Source organism: Somniosus microcephalus, chromosome 7 (assembly GCF_052327205.1).
Source record: "Somniosus microcephalus isolate GS21.2 chromosome 7, FLI_Smic_1.0, whole genome shotgun sequence".
NCBI classification, from domain to species: domain Eukaryota; kingdom Metazoa; phylum Chordata; class Chondrichthyes; order Squaliformes; family Somniosidae; genus Somniosus; species Somniosus microcephalus.
The window spans coordinates 38,094,203-38,119,252 of NC_140993.1; the positions used below are offsets into that span (position 1 = coordinate 38,094,203).

Consider the following 25,050-nt stretch of genomic DNA (forward strand, 5'->3'; position numbering starts at 1 on the left):
ATCTATGACAACTGCAACTGGTCTACACACAATGAAGGATTCCTTCATTCTTAGCCAGACAAATCTGTCTCCAGTGTTCCAGCGAAGTGGTCAACTGCAAGGCAGGTTATTGGGGGGTTTGAAACACATTGCTCAGAAAATGGTGGAAACACTCAGCAGGTAGCATAGTGGTTATGTTATTGGACTAGTAATCCAGAGGCCTGGACTAATGATCTAGAGACATGAGTACAAATCCCACCACAGCAGTTGGGGAATTTAAATTCAGTTAATAAAAAATAAATCTGGAATAAAAAGTTAGTATCAGTAATGGTGAACCATGAAACTATCAGGTAGTCATAAAAACCCCATCAGGTTCACTAATGTCCTTTAGGGAAAGAAATCTGCCATCCTTACCCAGTCTGGCCTATATGTGACTCCAGACCCACGGCAATGTGGTTGACTCTTAACTGCCCTCTGAAATGGCCTAGCAAGCCACTCAGTTAAGGAAAATTAGGGATGGGCAATAAATGCTGGCCTTGCCAATGATGCCCACATCCTGTGAATGACTAAAGGAAAAAAAAACATCTATGGAGTGAAAAAGGGAAAAAGTGGGGGTGGGAAGGAAATAACAAAAGGGAAGGTCTGTGATAGGATGGAGGGCAGGAGTGATGTTGAAAGGCTGTTTCCCTGGCTGGAGAGCCTAGACCTTGGGTTCATAGACTCAGAATAAGGGGTCGGCCATTTAGGATTGAGATGAGGAGAAATTTCTTCATTCAGAGGGTTGTGAATCTCTGGAATTCTCTTCCTCAGAGGGTTGTGGCTGCTCAGTCATTGAGTATATTCAAGACTGAGATCGATAGATTTTTGGACACTAAGGGAATCGAGGGATATGGGGATAGGGCGGGAAAGTGGAGTTGAGGTAGAAGATCAGCCATCATCTCACTGAAAGGAGGAGCAGGCTCGAGAGGCCGTATGGCCCACTCCTGCTCCTATTTCTTATGTTATTAAGATTAAATGACAAAAGAGGCCTCCCCTTTTGTTCTTTTCTCTTGCCCTTTTCCCTTGGCTCTGCACTTGCTCATAAACTTCTTCCAGTTCTGATGAATGGTCACCGACCTGAAACGTTAACTCTGTTTCTCTCTCCTCGATGCTGCCTGACCTGCTGAGTGTTTCCAGCATTTTCTGTTTTTATTTCAGATTTCCGGCAGCCAGCGTATTTTGCTTTAGTCAATCAAACAAACCATCAGTCTCCTCAATCAGCAACTTCAGTACCTTAACAGCTCGAGAGGAGAATTTATAACACAATCTAGCCAAAGTGTGAAAAATGATTGTGGTCTGCTGTGTGTTGCATAACCTCACCACTGAGAAGGGGCTAAACATTGGATTCAATAAAGAATGCACCCAATCCATGACCATAGAGGATGGAGGATTCCAACTCACTGCACCGACAGAAGACGAGTTTGCATGAGCAGGGGAGATTAGGGTCAATTTATTTCAGTTAGGGTAATCTGGTGGGGTGGAACATTGCAGGGTACGTTTTTATCTTCAGCAGTCCCAGCACAGAACTTTGTGCACCAGGAACACACATTGAGAAGTCGGATGTGCTCGCCCCCTGATTTTCTTTCCCTTGTTGACAAGCCTTACTGTACAGAGCTCCAATAGTACTTGAACCGGGCCTTTGTTCACTTGTACCTTCCTTTGTGTCCTGAGCTGGAGATCGGCATTAACACTAAGCAGCTCCTTGCAGACTGCGATGTTACCGATTTCAACACTTAGAAACAATGGGATGCAGCCGTCCTGTGGAAAGAAAGAAAGAAATTGAGACCTAAGAAAGAAAGAATGTAGAAAGAAAAGACTTGCATTTATATAGCGTCTTTCACAACGTCAAGTTATCCCAAAGCGTTTTATAGCCAATGAAGTACTTTTGAACTGTAGTCACTGTTGTAATGTAGAAAACACAGCAATCAATTGATAATGACCAGATAATGGCCCAGAAATTTGGGTCGGGGGCTCCCCGCGGGTGTAAGCCCCCGACCTGCACTTACCTAGCACGCCGGCCGTTGAGCTGTGGGCCCCCGTGGAATTCCGATCCTGGGCCTGCTCCAACTGCTGGCGCGCAGTGCTTGCGTATCTCAGGAGTGCAGTTAGTTTGATGCATCCCCTGGGATCAAGTGGGCCATGGGGAGCCAATCGGAGCAGGGAATGCCCATTCATAAGTTTAACAGGAAGGGCTGTCAAAACTTATAAATACTACAGGCCCCAAAACATCACTAAATCTACAAATAATTTTTTTTTTTAAATCACATTTTTTAAATAAACTATAAATTACATGAAATAACTATTTTAAACAATAATTTAAATTTTTGAAAAAAATAATTTTATTTTCTAACGGGGCTAAAAATAAACTTACCTTTCTTTAAAGTATTTAAAAATAATAAACCTGTGGAAAAAATGTTTTAATTTTAATTAATTAACCACTTACCTTGTAAAAAGCAGGCCTTGCGACTGCTTTTTAAATGTCTAACTTCTGGAGACTTACCCTCCCGGAAAACCTGCAAAAAAACCCTAAGTTCGATGCTGACGCGCTGCCTCTCCTGCGCACGCGTTCGACTTCCGAACCCCTTCGTTCAGGGGAATGGAAGTGCCGGTTTCCCGCACATGCGCAGTGCATGCAGGAAACCGACACTTCCATCGGGCCTACGGGTGAGTACCCCGTGCGTACTCACCCGTGGAGACCCGAAGTTCTGGGCCAATCTGTTTTTTTTTGTGATGTTGATTGAGGGATAAATATTAGACAGGACAGTGGGGAGTACATCAGATCATAACCACGTCCCTGTTCACATATATATTATATAATTTATTTATTTATTTTTTAATCCACACTTTCATCTGGCCTTTTTTCTTCCCTCCCACATGGCAGCTGTCCATCATTCTGCCAGCGCCATTCACACTATCACTGACCTTCCCTTTTGTTCTTTCATCCCCTCCCCCTTTTCCCAGCCCCCAACTTGCTTTAAAATCTATTCCCTTTCCTGTTTTTTTCCAGTTCTGATGAAGGGTCATCGACCTGAAACATTAACTCTGTTTCTCTCTCCACGGATGCTGCCCTGGCCTGCTGAGTTTTTCCAGTGTTTTCTGTTGTTATTTCAGTGGGGAGTACACCCTTGCTCTTTTTCAAATAGCGCCATGGGATCTTTTACGTCCACCTGAGAGAGCAGACGGGGCCTTAGTTTAACGTCACATCCAAAAGATGACACCTCCGACAGTGTAGCACTCCTTCAGCACTGCGCTGGAGTGTCAGCCTTGAGTTTGTGCTCGAGTCCCTGGAGTGGGCCGTGAACCCGCAACCTCTGAGGTGAGAGTTCAACCAACTGAACCAATGGCTGACAGATAGATGTATGTAAGAAAGAAAGCATGAAAGGAAGAAAGAAAGTTAAATACCACAGACTGTCTAATTAGTGTTTTAAAAGGTGACATTTAGGTAGTATTGAGCAGTGACAATTAGGGTGAAATACTTGTTGCTTATTAGAAATAAATTAATGTCTGTGTTGAAATTTCACCCCAAATGTGGATACTGTGGCTCAGTTGGTAGCACAGTCGCCTCTGAGTCAGAAGGTTGTGGGTTCAAGTCCCACTCCAGGGACTTGCACATATAAATCTAGGCTGACACTCCAGTGCAGTGCTGAGGGAGTGCTGCACTGTCGGAGGTGCCGTCTTTCAGATGAGATGTTACACTGAGGCCCCGTCTGCTCTCTCAGGTGGACGTAAAAGATCCCATGGCAGTATTTTGAAGAAGAGCAGGGGTGTTATCCCTGGTGTCCTGGCCAATATTTCTCCCTCAACCAACATAACAAAAACAGATTATCTGGTCATTTTCACATTGCTGTTTGTGGGAGCTTGTTGTGTGCAAATTGGCTGCCGCTTTTCCCACAAGTACTTCATTGGCTGTAAAGCGCTTTGAAACGTCCGGTGGTTATGAAAGGTGCCATAGAAATGCAAGTCTTTTGTTTTTACTGTTACTGTATAACCCGACCAAGTGTTGCAATCTTTTAAAACACCTGGCCTGTGGCGGTGATTACCAGGGGCTGGTAAATTTATAACTGATAAAAGATCATAACATGTACATGAGAATTCGTGTTGCCACTGCCTGGTTTTGGACTGGACAGTCTGTCTTTAAGCGAGATGTCTGGAGATTTTTTAACGTGGAAATTGGAGTTGATCTTCCGATCAGGGTTACAACTGGGCATTAGTTGGACGATGCACGACTCCTTTGTTCTGTTAATTGGCTGACTCCCCCCACCTGATTTTGAAGAGTCAGCTTCATTTACAAAGTTTGAGGCAAGCTGCTGGTCTACTTTGGGCCGAGCTTTGGGAGTTTGATCAGGGCAGGCTGTAGGAAAACTCTGAAAATGTTGGCAGCAATTGCACAGGATGCCACTATTTTTAATGATAAATTCCAGTCTTTGCAAAGGCCCAGTGGATGGCCCAATAAACATAGATGCAGGAAACCGAGTGTGACAACGTCCTTGTTTGTCTGTTAGATTGCTTATTACTAGCAACAGTATGCACAGGGTGAATTACGATTTCTGTCAGCTGCCTCTGCAAAGTACAGAAATAAACATCTTTCTAGTAAGTGAAAATCAATTAATAGGCATCTGAGTCTTGGTTTTTGCCAACCAAAGGGGAGATTAATATCTTAATGTCCATTGAATTATTACAGCAGCCATTCAATCTAAATGGCAGTATCTTGTGTATCTTTCAAAAGCATTACTTGAATTTTAACAAGGGAGCAGTGTGCTAATTTTTTGTTTTAACTCTGACATATCTTTACAAGATCTTAAAACAAGTCAGTTAAGGTATGTGGCACAGATCAAAGAGCCAGGCCAACTCAGTTAGTGACTCTTTAATTGCCGACAGTGTCTGAAGTGAAGAAATGGGTCAAAGCCTGCGCGCGGGGAACAGGACCAATGAGTCTTTTGGCGGATAACTCTGTGACCGAGGGTTCCAATGATAGGTTTGTACCAGATTACCTGCACTTAAATCATCAGTCTGCAGCCCATGGCCAACAGAGAAACTGGGCTTGTAGTTCAGATGTATGTTCAAAGATGGCTCAGAGAAGCATCTATTACATTGATATATTGAGGAGGATAGTAAAGTTTATAATTACGAACATACGGAAAGGAAAAGGACAAGAAAAGACCAGCTGGTCCATCCAGCCTATTTCATTCAGGCAAGAGCCTTAAGCCAATTAGGGTAAAAGCTCTGGGAAACTCATCTCTAACCTCTGAAGGAAATCTCCAGCATACTGCAGTAACTGATAACACTGACCACTGCTGGCTTCCCCTACCTTCTATAACTCAAGATGTCTACCACTCCCAGGAACATATGCTATTCTGTACTTAGTTCTGATTATTTACTTGTTTTATGTTAAGTAAATTGTCGATTGGTTTATAGCCTGATTCTTGATATGATATCCGATTGCTGACTAAAGATGGGAATTACATGGCTGCAGGGTTATCTGTTCAAACTTTGGTTCTCAATATTACTAACCAAGGTAGTGGACGCACGAAGGAACATTTTGGATCACAGAGGCTGGAACGTCCGCTTATGTGTCAGCCTCGGCTCAGTTGTAGCTCTGTCTCCTCTGAGTCAGAAGGTTGTGGGTTCAAGTCGCACTCCAGGGACTTGAGCACATAATCTAGGCTGACACTCCAGTGCAGCGCTGAGGGAGTGCTGCACTCGCGGAAGGTGCCGTCTTTCGGATGAGATGTTAAACCGAGGCCCCGTCTGCCCTCTCAGGTGGACATAAAAGATCCCGTGGCACTAGTTGAAGAAGATCAGGGGAGTTCTCCAGGTGTTCTGGCCAATACTTATCCCACAACCAACATCAATTCGGCTGCTGCGTTTCCTATATTACAACAGTGACTGCATTTCAAAAGTACTCCATTGGCTGTAAAGTGCTTTGGGACATCCTGAGGTTGTCAAAGGTGCTATATAAATGCAAGTCTTTCTTTTCTTCTTTCTTATAGGCGTTTTGGGTAATGCATAATCTGAGTAGAAAATCTAGCATCAAATACTGAAATATAAACAGAAAATGCTGGAAATACTCAGCAGGTCAGGCAGCATCTATGGAGAGAGGAACAGAGTTAACGTTTCAGGTCAGTGACCTTTCCTCAGAATTAGAAAAACACTGATGGGTTGCCAAGTGATGGAGCAATGCTCTGATCTTCTGTCTGATGGCCAGTGAAGTGGAGGTGGTGCAGAACGAGGGATTTGTGAGGGAGTGGCCCTGCTTTCCATTCCAGAACACCCATATCATAGGATAGCATTGCAGCATGCCTGGAGAGAGGCTGAGAAAGAAAGCTTTGAGGTCTTAGCTGGCTATTACTGCCACTGGCAATGCCAGCCTTACAGTGCAGACAAGCTGCCGGTGCCCTTACAGCAGAAGGCACACCACCTCTTCATCCAGCTGGCTACTGATGCACAATCTTTGTAGCCAGCTCTGCGAGGTCATTGCCAGGCAACTGCATCTCTGTTTGTAAATGCGGCTGGTAGGTACTGGCAGATGAGCAAAGTCTGTCTCTGGTACAGTCTGATTTGCCTGGCATTGCTACTCTTCTTCCTTCAAAACAAAACATGACCAACTAAATGAAAACAGGAAAGAAGCAACGAAAATGGTTGCAGAAATAGCCCCCAGATTCTACCACTCGTCTTACTATATAGGGCATGTTCTAGGCACTTTGTAAACAGCACACCCCAGAACTTTTGGGCAGTCATTTTATAAAGTGTGTCAATGACTCAGCAGTATCTTCTTCTTCTTCTTCTTAGGCAGTCCCTCGGAACTGAGGATGACTTGCTTCCACACTAAAAATGAGTTCTCAGGTCTACAGAGCAGTAGTCTACAGATGGTCTACAGAGCAGTAGTGATACCCGCCCTCCTGTATGCTTCAGAGACATGGACCATGTACAGCAGGCACCTCGAAGCACTGGAGAGGTACCACCAATGCTGCCTCCACAAGATCCTGCAAATCCATTGGCAGGATAGGCACACCAATGTCAGTATTCTTGCTCAGGCCAACATCCCCAGCATCGAAGCTTTGACCATGCTCGATCAGCTCCGAGGGACGGGCCACATTGTCCGCATGCCCGATACGAGACTCAGCAGTATATCACTGCAAACAGTGGACAACCATTAACCGCCTCAGAACCGGTCATGGTCGATGCCGCCACCTTCTCCACAGATGGAAGATTAAAGCATCCCCATCATGTGACTGTGGAGCTCCTGATCAGACCCTGGAGCACCGGAGTTATCCCTGGTGTCCTGGCCGATATTTATCTCTCAACCAACATAACAAAAACAGATTATCTGGTCAGTATCACATCGTTGTTTGTGGGAGCTTGCTGTGCGCAAATTGGCTGCCGTGTTTCCCACATTACAACAGTGACTCCACTTCAAAAATACTTCATTGGCTGTAAAGCACTTTGAGACGTCCGGTGGTCGTGAAAGGCGCTATATAAATGCAAATCTTTTTTTCTTTCTGATTGAGCACTGCCCTCAGAGGAAATTCGCAGGCAGCCTACAAGATATCCACGCTGTTACACCAGAACCATTGGCCTGGATATCTGAGTTAGATATTGACATCTGATTTGCTTTGCTACTACCATATGACAGAAGAAGATCACTGTAAGCATGGGAATGTTGCATGGTTATCTGAGCCTGATTCGATGCTCTCTCAGTATCCAATTTCAACAGGAGTCACTAGATGCCCACCTGGCAAAAATAAGTTTGCATTGTGAATAAATTTGCAACCTTTCTACTGTCTTGATGACACATCACATTCAACCACTGTGGTGATTATTCTCTATGTTTAGTAAGAAGTATTGTGATTGGTTGTTTGTTTCCTGCCTTGGGATATATGCTGTAATCTCATTGGTAGTTGATGTCATGTGATTTGTGGTGGCCATCTTAAATTCAGTTCTTTCCAGCCTTTAGTTGGGACTGGGTGTTGAAGATGTGCTACAGGATTTTTAAGTTAATAAAGCCTAGATTAGAAAGGCAAATCTATTCTTTATTTCAATTTATTAACTTTATGTCAGAATGGAGCGATATCTTCAACCAGAACGATTCAATGCTGACCCTAATTCTGCAGGAGTGGATGATGAATGGAAACATTGGTATTGTACATTTTAAAACTTTTTGGGCGTGTTGGATCAAGAGTCTCTAAATAAGCTGAATATGCTGATCAACTACATTGCTCCGGATGTGTATAAGTATATTTTGGACTGTAAAACTTACGAAGTGGCTATTTCTACATTGGAAAAGATTTTTGTTAAACCAAAGAATGAGGTATTTGCACGTCACCTTCTATCTACCCGTAGGCAGCAGGTGGGAGAATCTTTGGATACTTATTTACAAGCACTTCGGTGCCTTAGTGTTAACTGTAATTATAAGGCCGTGACGGCTGAAGAATATAAGGAAGAATCGGTACGGGATGCTTTTATTAATGGATTACTGTCTAGATCAATTCGTCAGCGGTTGTTAGAAAATAAGACTTTGGATCTTAAGAGTGCTTTTGAGCAAGCTTCTACATTGGATGTGGCTCAGAGAAGTTCGGATTCTTATGCTCTTTTTAATCGGCCTGTGACTGTGGTTTCGGCAGTTCCGGATGAAAAGGAATTATGTGGACTTAATAGGAGTGGTTTACTAGATTCTGAAACAGTTTCTACTTCAGCGGCTGTTGCCTCTAGGATTCAGAAGTGTTATTTTTGTGGGAACGTCCGGCACCCTCGTCTGAAGTGTCCTGCTCGGGAGGCTGTGTGTAGTAAATGCGGCAAGAGAGGTCATTACGCACGTGTGTGTAAATCATCAGGTTCAATTACCTCCTCTGTGACTATTCAGCCTTTAGATAGGGCGTTTATTGCATCAATTTCTGCTGCATTTGCTCATGACCTAAACAAAGCTATAGTTACGGCCCAAGTTAATGGGTTGGAAGTGAAGGCCCTTATAGATACGGGCAGTACCGAGAGTTTTATAAGTCTTCAGTTTGCAAAGGAGAAGCATTTGAAAATTTCGCCTGTTTCCTATCAGGTGTGTATGGCTCAGACGACTCTCACTTCACAAGTAGCTGGTTGTTGCCTTGTGAAATTGATTCTTCTAGGTAATACGTATACTGATATACGCCTATCTGTTTTGCCTAATCTCTGTGCGGATATTTTGATTGGTCATGATGTGCTTCAGTTACACGAGTCTCTCAGTCTTTCATTTGGAGGGACTAAGCCACCTTTATCTATTTGTGGATTAACCTCTTTATCCATTTCTCCATTATCACTTTTTTCCAATTTGATGCTGGATTGTAAGCCAATTGCTACCAAGTCAAGAAGGTATAGCAGTCAGGATAGAGAATTTATTAATTCTGAAGTTCAACGTCTCTTATTGGAAGGAATCATTGAACCTAGTTGTTCGCCTTGGCGGGCACAGGTAGTTGTCACGACTAACGAGAGACATAAGAAACGAATGGTGATAGAATATTCCCAAACTATTAATAGGTATACTCAATTAGATGCGTACCCTTTGCCTAAGATTGATGAGCTTATCAATAAAGTATCTCAGTATAAGGTTTTTAGCACTATTGACCTAAAGAGTGCTTATCATCAGATTCCTATTGTTAAGAAGGATCAACCATATACGGCCTTTGAGGCTGGTGGAAAGCTGTATCAGTTTTGCCGAATACCATTTGGTGTTACTAATGGTGTTGCTTGTTTTCAATGGGCAATGGATGCTTTTATAAGTGATAACTCTCTCTCTGACACCTTTTCATACTTAGATGACATCACGGTGTGTGGCAAATCAAGGGTGGAGCATGATTCTAATTTAGAAAGATTCCCTCAAGCTGCGGAAAAAGTTGGTTTAACTTTCAATAAAGAGAAGTGTACCTTTTCGACCACTGAGGTAAATCTACTGGGGTACATTATCTCGGGAAACAAGATTAAACCAGACCCAGAACGTCTGCGACCATTGATTGATTTACCTTGTCCTACTAATTCTAAGGCTTTGCAACGAGTTGTTGGACTGTTTTCTTACTATTCTAATTGGATTGCAAATTTTTCACAGAAGATCCGGCCTCTTATTCGGGTTACGACATATCCTCTATCATGGGAGGCCAGGATGTGTTTTGATAATTTTAAAAAGGATATCCTTGGAGCAGTTGTGCATTCTATTGATGAGCAGGTTCCTTTTGTGATTGAGATGGACGCTTCTGATTTTGCAATTGGGGCTACTCTGAACCAAAATGGAAGACCTGTGGCCTTTTTCTCACGTACCTTGAACAATAGTGAAAAAAGGCATTCTTCAATAGAGAAAGAGGCGTATGCAATAGTAGAAGCACTGCGTAAATGGAGACATTATTTATCGGGGTGACATTTTACGTTGGTAACTGATCAAAAGTCTGTGTCCTTTATGTTTGATGTCAAACATTTTGGAAAGATTAAGAATGATAAAATAATGAGGTGGAGGATTGAGTTGGCATGTTACCATTTTGATATAGTTTATCGTCCGGGGAAGGATAACGTTGCTGCTGATGCGCTGTCGAGGGCTTATTGTTCTGTGATTCACGGAGATACGCTCATTAATCTTCACAATGCCTTATGCCACCCTGGGGTTACGAGGATGATACACTTCGTACGCAGTAAGAATTTGCCCTTTTCAGTTGAAGACGTCAAGTGGATGACTTCATCATGTTCTATCTGTGCTCGGTGTAAACCGAATTTCTTTAAGCCTCAACGAGCTCATCTTATAAAGGCTACTTCTCCTTTTGAACGTTTGAGCGTCGATTTCAAGGGGCCTCTTCCTTCAACTACTCAAAACCGATATATATTTACTGTTGTGGATGAGTTTTCAAGGTTCCCTTTTGCTTTTCCTTGCACAGATGTATCAGCTGCTACAGTTATCAAATGTCTGACTCAACTTTTTGTCATCTTTGGGATGCCTGCGTATATCCATTCGGATCAGGGAAGTTCTTTTATGTCTTCCCAGTTGAAGGAATACCTTCAGAGTCGGGGAATTTCTACTAGCAGAACTACCCCGTATAATCCCCAGGGCAATGGACAGTGCGAACGATACAATGGGGTGATCTGGAAGGCGGTTATGTTGGCTTTGACATCCCGGAACCTTAAGAATACACAGTGGGAAATGGTACTGCCTGATGCCCTGCATTCCATTAGATCATTGCTTTCAACGGCTACTAATGTGACCCCCCATGAAAGGCTCTTTAACTATCCGCGGAGATCTACTATGGGATATTCGGTACCTTCATGGCTTACTATGCAGGGACCTGTGCTGCTTCGACGCCATGTTAGATTGTCAAAATATGATCCTTTGGTGGAGGAGGTGGAGCTGTTGGAGGCAAATTCCCAATATGCTCATATTCGATTCCAAGATGGGAAAGAAAGTACCGTTTCAATTAAAGACTTGGCTCCTTGTGGTGGCCAGCCCTCTTCTGAGGATATTAACAATAGTCATGATTCAGATAATGTGGATGCTGTTACAGATACTACGAATATTTCCAATCCGACTGCAGATAATTATACTTCTATTAGTCAGCCCTCGATGGACGTTCATGACCGTCCCAGTTTACCTCCTGATGGGATTTCTAATCCGGAAACCGTTGAAAATCAGGATATGGATAGCCTTCCTGCAGAAGATACTTCTGTGTCTCCTGGTGTGGGAGGGCAAGGAATTTCACCAAGGTTAAGAAGGTCGACACGAACAAGATATCCGGTTGACCGATTGAAAATGGACTTTTAAATTGATAGTAATGTTTTAAAATTGTTGAAATATTATATTATATTGTTTTAGTTGAGAGATACTTAATACTTATGTGCAATGTTACTATTTGTTGTTGCTCACTTAGTATTGTGTCATGTTGAATAGTTTTATTTTGTCTGTGCACAGTTTTAGTTGTAAATAATTAATTATAAATTGTAAAGGTTATTTAGGTTGGAGTATATTTTAAAAGGAGGGGTGAATGTGGTGATTATTCTCTATGTTTAGTAAGAGGTATTGTGATTGGTTGTTTGTTTCCTGCCTTGGGATATATGCTGTAATCTCATTGGTAGTTGATGTCATGTGATTTGTGGTGGCCATCTTAAATTCAGTTCTTTCCAGCCTTTAGTTGGGACTGGGTGTTGAAGATGTGCTACAGGGTTTTTAAGTTAATAAAGCCTAGATTAGAAAGGCAAATCTATTCTTTATTTCAACCACCAATGCACTTGAAGTCACACCACATTCAACCACTGATCTGCTTGTTACCTCTAGACTTGATTATTCCAATGCACTCTTGACTGGCCTCCCACGTAAACATGAGGTCACCCAAAACTCCGTGTCCTAACTCGCACCAAGTCTCGTTCACCCATCACCCCTGTGCTCGCTGACCTACGCTGGTTCCCGGTTAAGCAACGTCTCAATTTCAAAATTCTTATCCTTGTTTTCAAATTCCTCCATGGCCTCGCCCCTCCCCATCTCTGTAATCTCCTCCAGCCCCACCCCACACCCCGAGATATCTGCTCTCCTCCAATTCTGGCCTCTTGAGCATCCCTGATTATAATCGCTTCACCACTGGTGGCCGTGCCTTCTGTTGCCTAGGCCCTAAGTTCTGGAATTCACTCCCTAAACCTCTCTGCCTCTCTACCTCTCTTTCCTCCTTTCAGATGTTTCTTAAAACCTACCTCTTTGACCAAGCTTTTCGCCATCTGCTCTAATTTCTCCTTATGTGGCTCGGTGTCAAATTTGTGTCTTATAACACTCCTGTGAAGCGCCTTGGGACGTTTTACTATGTTAAAGGCGCTATATAAATGCAAGTTGTTGTTGTTGTTGGCTCACCAATAGAGCCAAAGGGTAATGGTACAGGGATTGTCACCAGCCTGGGACAATGTTACCAGTGGGGACCCACAGGGGTCTGATTTGGGACCCCTTTTGTTTAATATTTTTATAAATGATCTAGAGCTAGGAGTCATAAGCGCAGTGGTTAAATGTGCAGATGATACAAAGCTAATGAAGGTGGCAGACTCCAAAGCTGAACAGGATAAGCTACAGAAGGATTTGAATATACTTGAGAACTGGGCAGACAGGTGGCAGATGAAATTTCAGTGTAGGGAAATAAAAAATGCTTCACACGGGGACAAAAAAATTCAGGAAGGGACTATTACTTAAATGAAAAGAAAATAATGTGCATGGGAAATGAAAGAGATCTAGGGTCTTGATTGACAATAAATTGAAGCTATTGCAACAATGCTCATTGGCAGTGATTATCCAAATCAGATGTTGAGAGGTATTAAAAGGTCAATATTGAGCCGAAATAGTGAGCACATCCTGCCACTTTATAATTCATTGGTGTGACTGCATTTAGAATACTGTGCACAGTTCTGGTCGCCAAAGTTCAAAAAGGATATTGCAGGTATTGGAAGGATCCAGAAGAGAACAAACTGGGTCTGTTGTAGACTAATTGATAGTGTTGTAGACTAATTGATAGAGATTGATTGATACTGTTAGATCCGTGGTTCAGTGGATAAAGAATTACACGGATGCTGTACATAAACAAACAACAGGTCTTTACTGGAGGAGGGTCATCTCTAGACTGGAGTACAGAGGCATGCGCACAGCTTATATACCGGTGTGGTTACTGCCGGTACTACAGTATACAGGAGCTGTAAAAAGTAGTTCTGACTTAAAGCACATACACTACAGATATAATTAGTCAACAACTCCATTATCGTTGTATCGTGCAACTACCAGGTTGGTAGATGGCGAACTAAGTTGGTCTTTCTTTGTTTTTGCAATTCCTATGCAACACATCACATTCAACCTCTAACCTGTTAGAGGAATGAAGAGGAGTAAAAGAGGAGTAAATGTTTTTGCTGGTTGTCAGTTGTTGATCAGCTGGAATTAATGGGCCAACATTTGCGATCGGAGGCTTCCCGCAGGCGGACGCCTCCAACCTGCAAAATGTCTACGAATGTGCCTGGTGGCTCGGGATGTACGGAGGCCTGCGATCCTGGGCCTCTCCGGGTCCACGGGGGCAGAGCCCCCCGTATCCCAGGGGTGCAATTGGTTCATAGGCACTCCTGGGATCACGTGGGCCGGCCCAACCAATAAATGAAGGGAATCCCCATTCATACTTCTGACAATTCTGTACGTACGGAAGTCATTCAGCGGACGGAAGTTATGCAAATAGCGCAACTCTCCACCTGCAGAGGCCCATCAGAGGATGCATGCAATCTGTGAAGAGAATTCTTGACAGTGCCGGGTTTCAGCGCACGCCCTTCGCACCCACCCGTGGGGATCGCAAAATACGGCCCAATGTGTTAGGTTATTCTCTCTGTCCCACTATTATACCCATCTAACATCAAAGAAATGAAACACTGAACATAAGAACATAAGAAATAGGAGCAGGAGTAGGCCAATCGGCCCCTCGAGCCTGCTCCGCCACTCAATAAGATCATGGCTGATCTGATCCTAACCGCCAATCCACTATCCCAGAACCATCTCCTGAATCTAACAGAATTAGACACACGAAATAGGAGCAGGATCAGGCTACACGGCCCCTGGGCCCGTTCCGCTACCCACAGGGCCATGACCGATCCGAACCTAGACTCATGTCCAATTTCCTGCCCGCTCCCCGTAACCTTTAATTCCCTTTACTTCTAGGAAACTGTCTATTTCTGTTTTAAATTTATGTAATGATGTAGCTTCTACAGCTTTTTGGGGCAGCATATTCCATGGACCTACCACCCTCTGAGTGAAGTAGTTCCTCCTCATCTCAGTTTTGAAAGAGCAGCCCCTTATTCTAAGACTATGCCCCCCTAGTTCTAGTTTCACCCATCATCGGGAACATCTTCCCCGCATCCACCCGATCCAACCCCTTCACAATCTTATATGTTTCAATAAGATCGCCTCTCATTCTTCTGAACTCCAATGAGTAGAGTCCCAATCTACTCAACCTCTCCTCATATGTCCATCCCCTCATCCCCGGGATTAACCGAGTGAACCTTCTTTGTACTGACTCGAGAGCAAGTATGTCCTTTCTTAAGTATGGACACCAAAACTGTACGCAGTATTCCAGGTGCGGTCTCACCAATACCTTGTACAACTGAAGCAATACCTCCCTATTTTTATATTCTATCCCCCTAGCAATGAAAGCCAACATTCCATTGGCCTTCTTAATCACTTGCTGCACCTGCATACTAACCTTTTGAGTTTCGTGCACCAGGACCCCCAGATCCCTTTGTACATCAGTACTTTCCAGTTTCTTGCCATTAAGATAATAACTTGCTCTATTATTTTTCCTGCCAAAGTGCATAACCTCACACTTTCCAGTATTGTATTCCATCTGCCAAATCTCTGCCCACTTACTTAGCCTGTCTATGTCCCCTTGCAAGTTTTTTATGTCCTCCTCACTCACTACTTTCCCTCCCATCTTAGTATCATCTGCAAACTTTGATATGTTACACTCGGACCCCTCCTCCAAATCGTTAATATAGATTGTAAAGAGTTGGGGACCTAGCACTGACCCCTGTGGAACACCACTAGTTACTGATTGCCAGTCTGAGAATGAACCATTTATCCCAACTCTCTGCCTTCTGTTAGATAGCCAATCCTCTATCCATGCCAGAATATTACCCCCAATCCCGTGATTTTTTATCTTAAGCAATAATCTTTTGTGTGGCACCTTGTCAAATGCCTTTTGGAAGTCTAAATACACTACGTCCACTGGTTCCCCTTTATCCATCTCATTCATTAGCTGCTACTAAAAAATAATTTCAAGCCCCAATTGCCCATCGAACGAGCAGGCCGACATCAACAGTTGTTCCCAGAGTGAGCTTGGACTGATCATATAAAAACATGGCTAGGGCCAGTGTATTCAGCTATAGTTATTAATGATGAAGATTCTCTATTACCTACCTTATCTTGTATGAATCGAGCATCTTTGTTTGAGGACTTCAGCAGCATCTGTACTATGTTGAGAGCACCGCTTGGTCGACTAGCTGCACAGTGTAGAGGCAACTGATCCTTATGCTGAAAAGTAAAGAAAAGTGCAGTGAGATAGGTGCTGTGCATCCTGAGGAGGCTATCAATGCAGCAACATTTTTCCGATTTATTTCCCCATTTCTCACTCCTGCTCATCACCTGTGATACTGTTCAGCGGGCAATGGCTGTATTCCTACCAAGTAATCACTCTTCATAAAAAGGTGGGGAAATCTATGTATGTAGGATTAGCATGGTTGGCCTGGCTGTTTGAACAAACTTCCTTCCCTTGTTTGTTGGTTCTCTTCAATAAATTATCGTTAACTAATTTAAATTTCTGGCAGGGGAGAGGCGGGCCTAGAAGTTGGGCTGCTTGGTGAACATTTTTCAAGGCGCTACCCGGCCTGCTGAGGCCCCAAAATGGTGCCCGGAAGTGCGCCTTCCGCCATATAGGTAGAGGAGGTGGCGCTCACGTCAGGAGCGCACGCAGACAGCGTTTAAAGTCAAAAATCATTTTAGTAGTTGAGGGTCCTGCGGTTTGTTTTTGGACTTTCCCAGTGTTTCACCTGCCCCGTGTTGACCTCGCTCAGCACAACGTGACGCTAATGGGCATGAAGGTCCTCTCGCCAGCGCTATTTAAAGGGATCATCCAGTACTTACAGGTTAGTTGCTGGTTCACTACTTCTGGCTACTCTTTGACTTCTAGGCATTTATTTGCTGATTTCAAAGTTCACTTTGTCTGCACAGGGAGAGATTTTGCTGTTTTTGCTCTTTGACTCGCAACGTGTCTGGCTGCAGATATGGGTGGTCTGGTAAGGCTGGGAATAGAACACGATTGGGAGACACCACAAAGCAGGCGAAGCTGCCAGAGGAGGTAAGAGGAGGAGGAGGGCACGCAACAGGAGGCCATATCCACCGAGGATCTTCAGGGAACACTTCTTCTATCCTTAACATGACTGAGGAGCAATGTATGAGTCGCCTTCGCTTTACCAAGGCTACGCCACCTGCTCAACTACAGCCTCAACCCAGGGCATGAACAGCACAGCCTGTGGCTGTCAAGGTCACCGTCGCCCTCAGCTTTTATGCAACGGCCTCCTTTCAGGCTGCAGCAGGTGACATTAGCAACATCTCCCAGTTTGCAGTGCACCGATGTATCAGGGAGGTCACCGAAGCTCTATACACCAAAAGAAACACTTACATCTCCTTCCCTATCTCACACCAAGTCCTGTTCACCCATCACCCCTGCTGCTCGCTGACCTGGTCTGGCAACGCCTCGATTTTAAAATTATCATCCTTGTTTTCAAACCTCTACATGGTCTCGCCCCTCCCTATCTCTGTAACCTCCCCCAGCCCTACAACCCTCCAAGATCTCTGCACTACTCCAATTCTGGCCTCCGGAGCATCCCCAATTTCCATCGCTCCACCTTTGGTGGCCGTGCCTTCAGCTGCCAAGGCCCCAACCACTGGAATTCCCTCCCTAAACCTCTCCGTCTCTCTACCTCTCTCTCCCCTTTTAAGACGCTTCTTAAAACCTACCTCTTTGACCAAGCTTTTGGTCACCTGCCCTAATAGCTCCTTATGTGGCTCGGCATCAAATTTTGTTTGATAACACTCCTGCGATGCAACTTGAGACATTTAATAACTACATTAAATGTAAGTTGTTGTTATTGAGAGAGTGAAGTGGGATGAACGAGCTCGAGGTATTGCCTGCATGGTGGACACTGCGTTACGTGTTCCACATCAGCACCCTGGAATATTTATCAATCGGAAGGGATTCCAATCCCTCAACGTACAACTGGTTTGAAACTGCAGGCAGTGCATCATGCAGGCCTGGGCCTATCCCGGCAGCAGTCATGACTCTTTCATTCTGTGCCAGTCCTCTGTGGTGCTTTTATTCCAACCAGGCCGCCAAGGTACAAGTTGACTATTGGACAAGAAAGGTTATCGCTTCCGGACATGGCTCACGACTCCAATTAGGAACCCGCAGATGCACAGCACGCCTCCAATGAGAGCCATGCTGCTACAAGGAACCCCAACACAGCAAACAATTGACGTGCTCAAGCAGCACGAGAGAAGCGGCCGTGGCAAAGCATCGCGAGAGACCCGAGGAGTGGCTAGATAAGAAGCACAAGAGAACTGGCAATGGTTGGTGTATTTCGTGGTTGGTGTTTTTAATTGTTGGTGTTTTTGGTGGTTAGTCATAGAGTCATAACGGCACAGAAGGAGGCCATTCGGCCCATTGAGTCGGTGCCGGCTCTCTGTGGAGCAATCCCATTCCCCCGCTCCATCCCCGTAGCCCTGCAAGTTTATTTCCTTCAAGTGCCTATCCAGTCTCCCCTTGAAAACAGAGTGTCTCCGCTTCCACCACTTCCGTCGGCAGTGTGTTCCAGGTCCTCACCACTCGCTGCGTAAAAATGTTTTTCCTCACATTCCCCCCTGTATCTCTTGCCCAAAACCTTAAATCTGTGCCCCCTAGTCCTTGTACCATTAACTAGCGGGAACAGCCTTTCCCTGTCTAGCCTATCCAAACCTGTCATAATCTTGTACACCTCTATCAAATCACCCTTCAACCTCCTTTGTTCTAATGAAAACAAATCCAGCTTCTCCAACCTGTCCTTGTAGCTAAGATTCCCCCATCCCTGGAACCATTCTGGTAAATCTCCTCTGCATCTCTCTAGGGCCTTCACATCCTTCCTAAAGTAAGGTGACCAGAACTGGACGCAATACTCCAGTAGTGGTCGAACCAGCGCTTTATAGGGGCTGTTATAGTGTTAAGTTAGTGTAAGTATTTAGTTTAGTGGTTAGTGTTTGCTGTTATCTAAACAGTTAAATGGCCTTAAAGCTAAACAAACAGTTTTAAATAAGTGTTAGCTAACATGGCAGGACAGCTGAAACCCATCGCATGCACATCATGTGCCACGTGGGAACTCCAAAACCCTTTGTGTGCCCATGAAAACCAAATATACAGGAAGTTCCACCAACTGTTCCAGCTTGAGCTCAGAGTTTCAGAGCTTGAGGGCTGGCTGGCGTCACAACGGTGCATACTGGAAGCTAAGAGTTTTGTGGATAGCACGTTTAAGGGGATGATTACCCCTCAGCCAAAGAGAGTTCAAGAGGAGAGGGAGTGGGTGACCACCAGGCAGACTAGGAGGAACAGGCAGGCAGTGCAGTAAAATCTAAATGGTACTATTTTGAGGGGGGTGCAAGAGCAGGGGGACCTGGGGTGCATATTCACAAATCTTTGAAGGTGGCAGGGCAAGTTGATAAGGCAGTTAAAAAAGCATATGGGATACTTGGCTTTGTGTATAGGGCATTGTATGCAAAACAAAGAAGTCATGCTAAACCAATGGTTGGCAAAATACTGCCCGCGGGCTGTATCTGGCACACCAATGGATTCTGTCCGGCCCGCCAAGGCCTGGCTTCAAGATGTGAATGTCTGCCGAACATGACCCCGTCCCATGTGATGTCAAGAGGCGGTTAATTGGGCCTTATTCTTGATACGTACATTTGGAGTTTGTCCAGACATGCAAAGAGAAAAGAGGAAAAACCAACAAATAGACATCCAATATCGGGCTGCTGTGTCACCGGCAGCAGTCCCTCGGGTAAATCTTTAAAGGGGTAGGGAGAGGGGAGGGGTAGGGAGAGGGGAGGGACCGGGAGAGGGGGGGACCGGGAGAGGGGGGGGACCGGGAGAGGGGGGGGACCGGGAGAGGGGGGGGGGACCGGGAGAGGGGGGGGGACGAGGAGAGGGGGGGACCGGGAGAGGGGAGACCGGGAGAGGGGGGGGACTGGGAGAGGGGGGACTGGGAGAGGGGGGGACCGGGAGAGGGGGGGGGACTGGCGGGGGGGGAACCGGGAGAGGGGGGTACCGGGAGAGGGGGGTTGCGGGAGAGGGGGGACCAGGAGAGGGGGGGACCGGGAGAGGGGGGGCCCAGGGAGAGGGGGGGACCGGGAGACTGGGAGAGGGGGGGGGGCACTGGGAGAGGGGGGGGGACCGGGAGAGGGGGGGACCGGGAGGGGGGGGGGGACCGGGAGGGGGGGGGACCGGGAGAGGGGGGTCTGGGAGAGTGGGGGGACTGGGAGAGGGGGGGACTGGGAGAGGGGGGGACTGATAAAGGGGGAATCTGGGAGAGGGGGGGACCGGGAGAGGGGGGGGCACTGGGAGAGGGGGGGACCGGGAGAGGGGGGACTGGGAGAGGGGGGACTGGGAGAGGGGGGAACTGAGAGAGGGGGGGGGGACTGGGAGAGGGGGGGGCTGGGAGAGGGGGGACTGGGAGAGGGGGGGACTGGGAGAGGGGGGGGCACCGGGAGAGGGGGAGACCGGGAAGTGGGGGGGGCGACTGGGAGAGGGGGGCGATTGGCAGAGGGGGGTGATTGGGAGAGGGAGCGATCGGGGCAGAGAGCCGATTGGAAGTGGGGGATCGGGGGGATGGGGAGAGGGGGCAATTGGGAGGGGGAGATTGGTAGAAGGGAGCGATCGGGTGAAGAGGAAATTGGGAGAGGACGGATCGTGAGAGGGGGGTCGGGGGAGATCGGGAAAGTGACGTTGAGAGGGACGTTCGGGAGAGGTGGGGATCGGAAGAGGGTGCAATCGGGAGTGGGAGCAATCGGGAGGGGTTGGCGGCACGATTGTAGGGTCGATTCAGGGAAATTCTTATGTAAAGGTATGGGGTGAAATACTATAACGCTGGAAAATGGGCAGGGGCACAGTAAAGTGAGATATGCCTGTGCCCATTCAAAAAGCGCAGGCAGAACGTCAACTTTGTGCTGCCTATTAATTACCATGATTGTAGTGCACAACAGAGCACGGAACGCGCTCCTAACAGGCTGCGTGCTCAGCAGGGGGCCGAAGTTCACATCGCTGAAGCAAGACAAACTTTCCTTAAAGCTAGCCTACTCCTCCACAAGGCAATCTGCATCTATTAAAGGTGAGCTGCCTTCTGCTGATCAAAAATGCTAAAAGTGCTTCAGCACTAACACAAATGGCTCATCAGGCCAGGGAAACGAGAACCAGGGTCTCGGACGCAACACTTGAGCTTTGTGCAGGGGGTCCATACTGGAAGAGCGGTCCTCTACCCACAGGGGGCCAGGAGGCCCTCCAGAAAGAAGGATGTGGGACCTGATCACCGAGGCAATGTCGCCTGGGACCCCAGGACCTGGCGCTAGTGCCCAAAGAAGTTTCATGACCTCAGACAAATGGTCAAGGTCAGTGAATACATCTTCAAAAGCCATCCCCTACCAGCTGCATCACTAGCCTCACACACTGCTCAATGCATGACCACTCCACACGCAGCCCGCAATCACTCACGTACCAACAATCTCTACCAAACACAAGGCACACCTCACATTCCTAGCTTCACCTGTTGGAGGAGACAGTGCTGGCAATTCTTGGCAGGGGCATGGCTGAGCCCTTGGCTAGCAGCGGGGCTGAAAGAATACAAGATGCCAGTATCCTCATACATTTATCCACCATCTCACATTCCACTTCACTCACATCCCAGAATCTCTTCTGATTTACAAGCTGCACATGGCGTAAGCATGCACCTCTTGCTTTCCCCTCCTCGCCTCATCACATTTCTTCCTCATTTCAGACACTCAAGAAACCCAGCCTGCCAGCCAATGCTTGACCCAGAAGAGGGGGAGGAGAGTGATGACAAAGAAGAAACACTATCACTCAATTTCACACTCCCAGCCACCAGCTCCTCCACTGAAAGTCAGCAGCCTTCCACCAGCCATGCTGCAGCCATTGGGGTAGCACTGCGTAACAGCACCAGGATAAGCAAGACAGTCACTAAGGGAATGCACAAGGGTGATTACTTGATTCTTTGATGTAATATTGGGTACATATATGGATAAAGTTGGATTGGAAAGTTTGCTTAGTGCTTGCTTTTATTTCAGCATTGTGGCCAAGAGGACGCCGTGATGGTCAGTAACAGAGGGAAAGGAAGCTGTGGGACAGATGTTGAAAGGTGAATTGGGGTTGTGTTCACTGGTACCACAGGCGGATGAATACATCGGATATCCCGGCCAGAAAGGGGCTGTCTGGGTTGCCTCCTTCCTTCTGCTTCTTCCTCTTCCGCTTCCTCCTCTTCTGCTTTCTCCTCCCTCTGCGAGCAGTTTGTCCCCTTTGCTGCCTCTGCTCTATCTCCATGTGAGCCCAAGAGAGACTGCAGTTAGAGTCACCAGGACTGGGAGCAAGTGGTCTTCTTAGAGGCCTTCATTTAACAACCAAAGCTTAAAAACGCCCAACAGCACTCCCTGCACACTTTAACAACTTTTTAAATGTATTGCACCAAGCCACAACTCCAATAAAATGTAAGGAAGCCAGTCCAAAAGCAAAAAACTACACTTAGCTGAAAGTTGTGTGTGTCCCTTTAAGAAGCGCTGGTAGCGGCTCCGTTGTACTGCTCCACGCACGTTCTTCCGTGCATGGTTTGGAGAGGGCATTATTAGGAGTGGCGACATCCAAAATCACAGATCGGCATCAGTTCAGGCATTGCACGCTGAGTGATGTCATGATCTGGATCATTTAAATACGGGAAGCGAGAGCTGGCAGCAGCAGTGCTACCAACCTGTCGCAAAATGGCGGCTGCCGCGTTGTGCACTGGAAGCCGGCAGAAGCGAGGCGGCCGCCATTTTTTTCCACCAAACCGGCCTTAACAGCCGTTGTTAAAGGCTCCAATTTCGCAGCCAACCTATCAAAATATTCGAGCTGGAAGGTGAGGGGGAAAAAATCTAACCAATGGGGCTTGCCGTGAGATGGCCCACTCCAGCAAACTCTTCGAGAGGCCAATAGGGAACTGGGTAGAACAATGGCCGATAAAGTTTAATAATGACAGATGTAAACTGCTACTCATTGGAAGGAAACAAATGTAACTTTGTGAATTGACTTCAAATAGCTTAGGATAAAGTTGAGAAAAAAGCCAGGAGTCTAAGCAACCGCGGCACTCACATTTTCCAACCAATGCAGACCAGCAAAGCTGACAATGTTGAACCAATAGAATACAATTTAGAGAAAGTCAATGATCAAACAATGGGGAGAGAGCGGGAATATGGTATTGAGATAGAGGATCAGCCATGATCCTATTGAATGGCGGAGCAGGCTCGAAGGGCCGAATGGCCTACTCCTGCTCCTATTTTTCTATGTTTCTATGTTTCTAACTGTACAGTGGGTCTGGACAGACCATACTTTGAGCACTATATCTGGCTACCGGGGACAGAGGGGAGCTACTCAAACACTGGAGGCAGCACAGAGGAGAGCCACAAAGGCTGAAGCCTGGAGTTAAAAGGTCTGTTATGAGGAAAGACTGGTGAAACATGGGCTTTTCATCCCGAGAGGTAATCTTTTAGAGGCGGACGAGACTGTTAATGGTAAAGGTAAATCCAATTTTAATTAAACGGTAAGAACAGACTCAGTTGCCGGCCTGCACGGTGATAGGTGTCACGTGATCATACGTCACGTGATCAGACCTTCAGGAATGCCTCCAACCAGATTTGGCAAATCTATGACACATAAACTTGATTGTACTCAACAATCCACTGGTGAGAAGTATATATAGGAAGCGTAAATATGCTTTTTGTGAGTTTTAACCCCATTGTGTAGGCCTGGAGGATAAACTATATTAGCTTTATACAACAATACCTTATAAGGCAATGATACTCGCTCGTATCACAATCAACACTGAGCACCTCATGGTTAATGTCAAATATGGGCCTTACAAGGCAGTGGAAAACTGCAAAATCACGGCGACATCACAATAGGCCAGACGTATGAAAAAACTATAACACTGGAAATTGCAACATTTAGAAAAGAAAGTCAGTGGTTAAACTCTGAACCATGAAGCGGTGTGGGCGCAAGCGCAGGCGCAGGCACAGAAATGCGGGCAAGCCGAAGAAGCGGCCGTACAAGCAAAGATCGAGTACTATTGTCAGAGCCCATCTTGTTCATCACAGAAGAGCTGCAAGACGTTGTAAAGTCTGTGTGTTATATTGCGAATTACTACACAGACCACAAGAGTAAACTTTAACAGGTCTTTACTGGTTGAAGGTCAGGGCGGAACTGCCCAATAAATCATTACACAGCACTTATATACCGGTGTGGTCACCGCCGGTATTACAGTATACAGCAGCCAAGATAAAGTAGTGCAACTCTTAAAATAGTTCTCTTAAAGGTGGAACGGTTACTAAAATAGTTCTCTTAAAGGTGGACCGGTTACATACACTACAATCCTCCCTTTTTAGCTTAACAGTATATATATTCCCCATTAAACATAACATCATAACATATATGCACAACTTCATGTAAAAACAGTTCACAGATTCAGTCTCTGCGGAGGCGCCTCCTGCGCTTCCTGACTCGGTCCGGATAGCGCCTCGGTGGTGTAGTAGGTTCTTTTGGCAAGGTCGATTCGGCTTGAATGCCAGTGTCGGGTTCATCTGGTTCCAGTATTACCGGATCGGAGGTAGATACTATGGGTATCTCTGCTTCATCATTAGGCGTATAAAGTTGTGGTGTAGGTTGTCCCTTTTCGGATGACTCTATGATCTGGTCAGCATGGCGCCTTTCAGGGGTCTCTGGTTCTCGTTGCTGGGGTGACTCATCTAATGGTCCTTCACTGGACTTAACAGCTTGAACTTTTGTAACTTCAGAACCAGCATTGTTGACTTCTAAAGGCTCGAGTACCTTGGGAAGTTTTTCTGCTTCCAGACTGATTTGGCTCAGTTCGGAGGGACCACGTGCGTGACCTGGTAGAGGTGATAATGGTTCAGATGAGTCATCATCTTCATCATCATGGGACAACTCACATGAATATACTAGATTGCTGTCCTCCTCAGTATCTACGTCCTCCAAATGTTTTATTATTTCTATTTTTGGAGCTTCAACTGTGAGTGTGGCTGTGGTCTGTGCATTACTTGATTTGCAGCTATATTCACCAGAGTCTTTGGGTGTGAGGTTTGTAATGGTAAGTTCTATCACATTCTTATTTTGTTTAAATTTGTATCGGTCAGAAGATTCGATTAAGCTCTGGTCTTGGTACCATCTGACCATCTTG

The 25,050-nt window shown here is 45.9% G+C and overlaps 1 protein-coding gene across 2 annotated transcripts in view; it reads right to left on the bottom strand.

Moving 5' to 3' along the window:
* trpn1 (transient receptor potential cation channel, subfamily N, member 1) overlaps positions 1 to 25,050 on the bottom strand; it is a 349,847-nt gene that overhangs the window by 143,664 nt on the left and 181,133 nt on the right. For both annotated transcript variants that reach the window (XM_085992435.1, XM_085992434.1), the window contains exons 4-5: positions 15,935 to 16,048; positions 1,672 to 1,776 (exon numbers count right to left, since the gene is read on the bottom strand). In XM_085992435.1, coding sequence (XP_085848561.1) covers positions 1,672 to 1,776; positions 15,935 to 16,048 — 219 coding nt within the window. The remainder of the gene's footprint in view (positions 1 to 1,671; positions 1,777 to 15,934; positions 16,049 to 25,050) is intronic.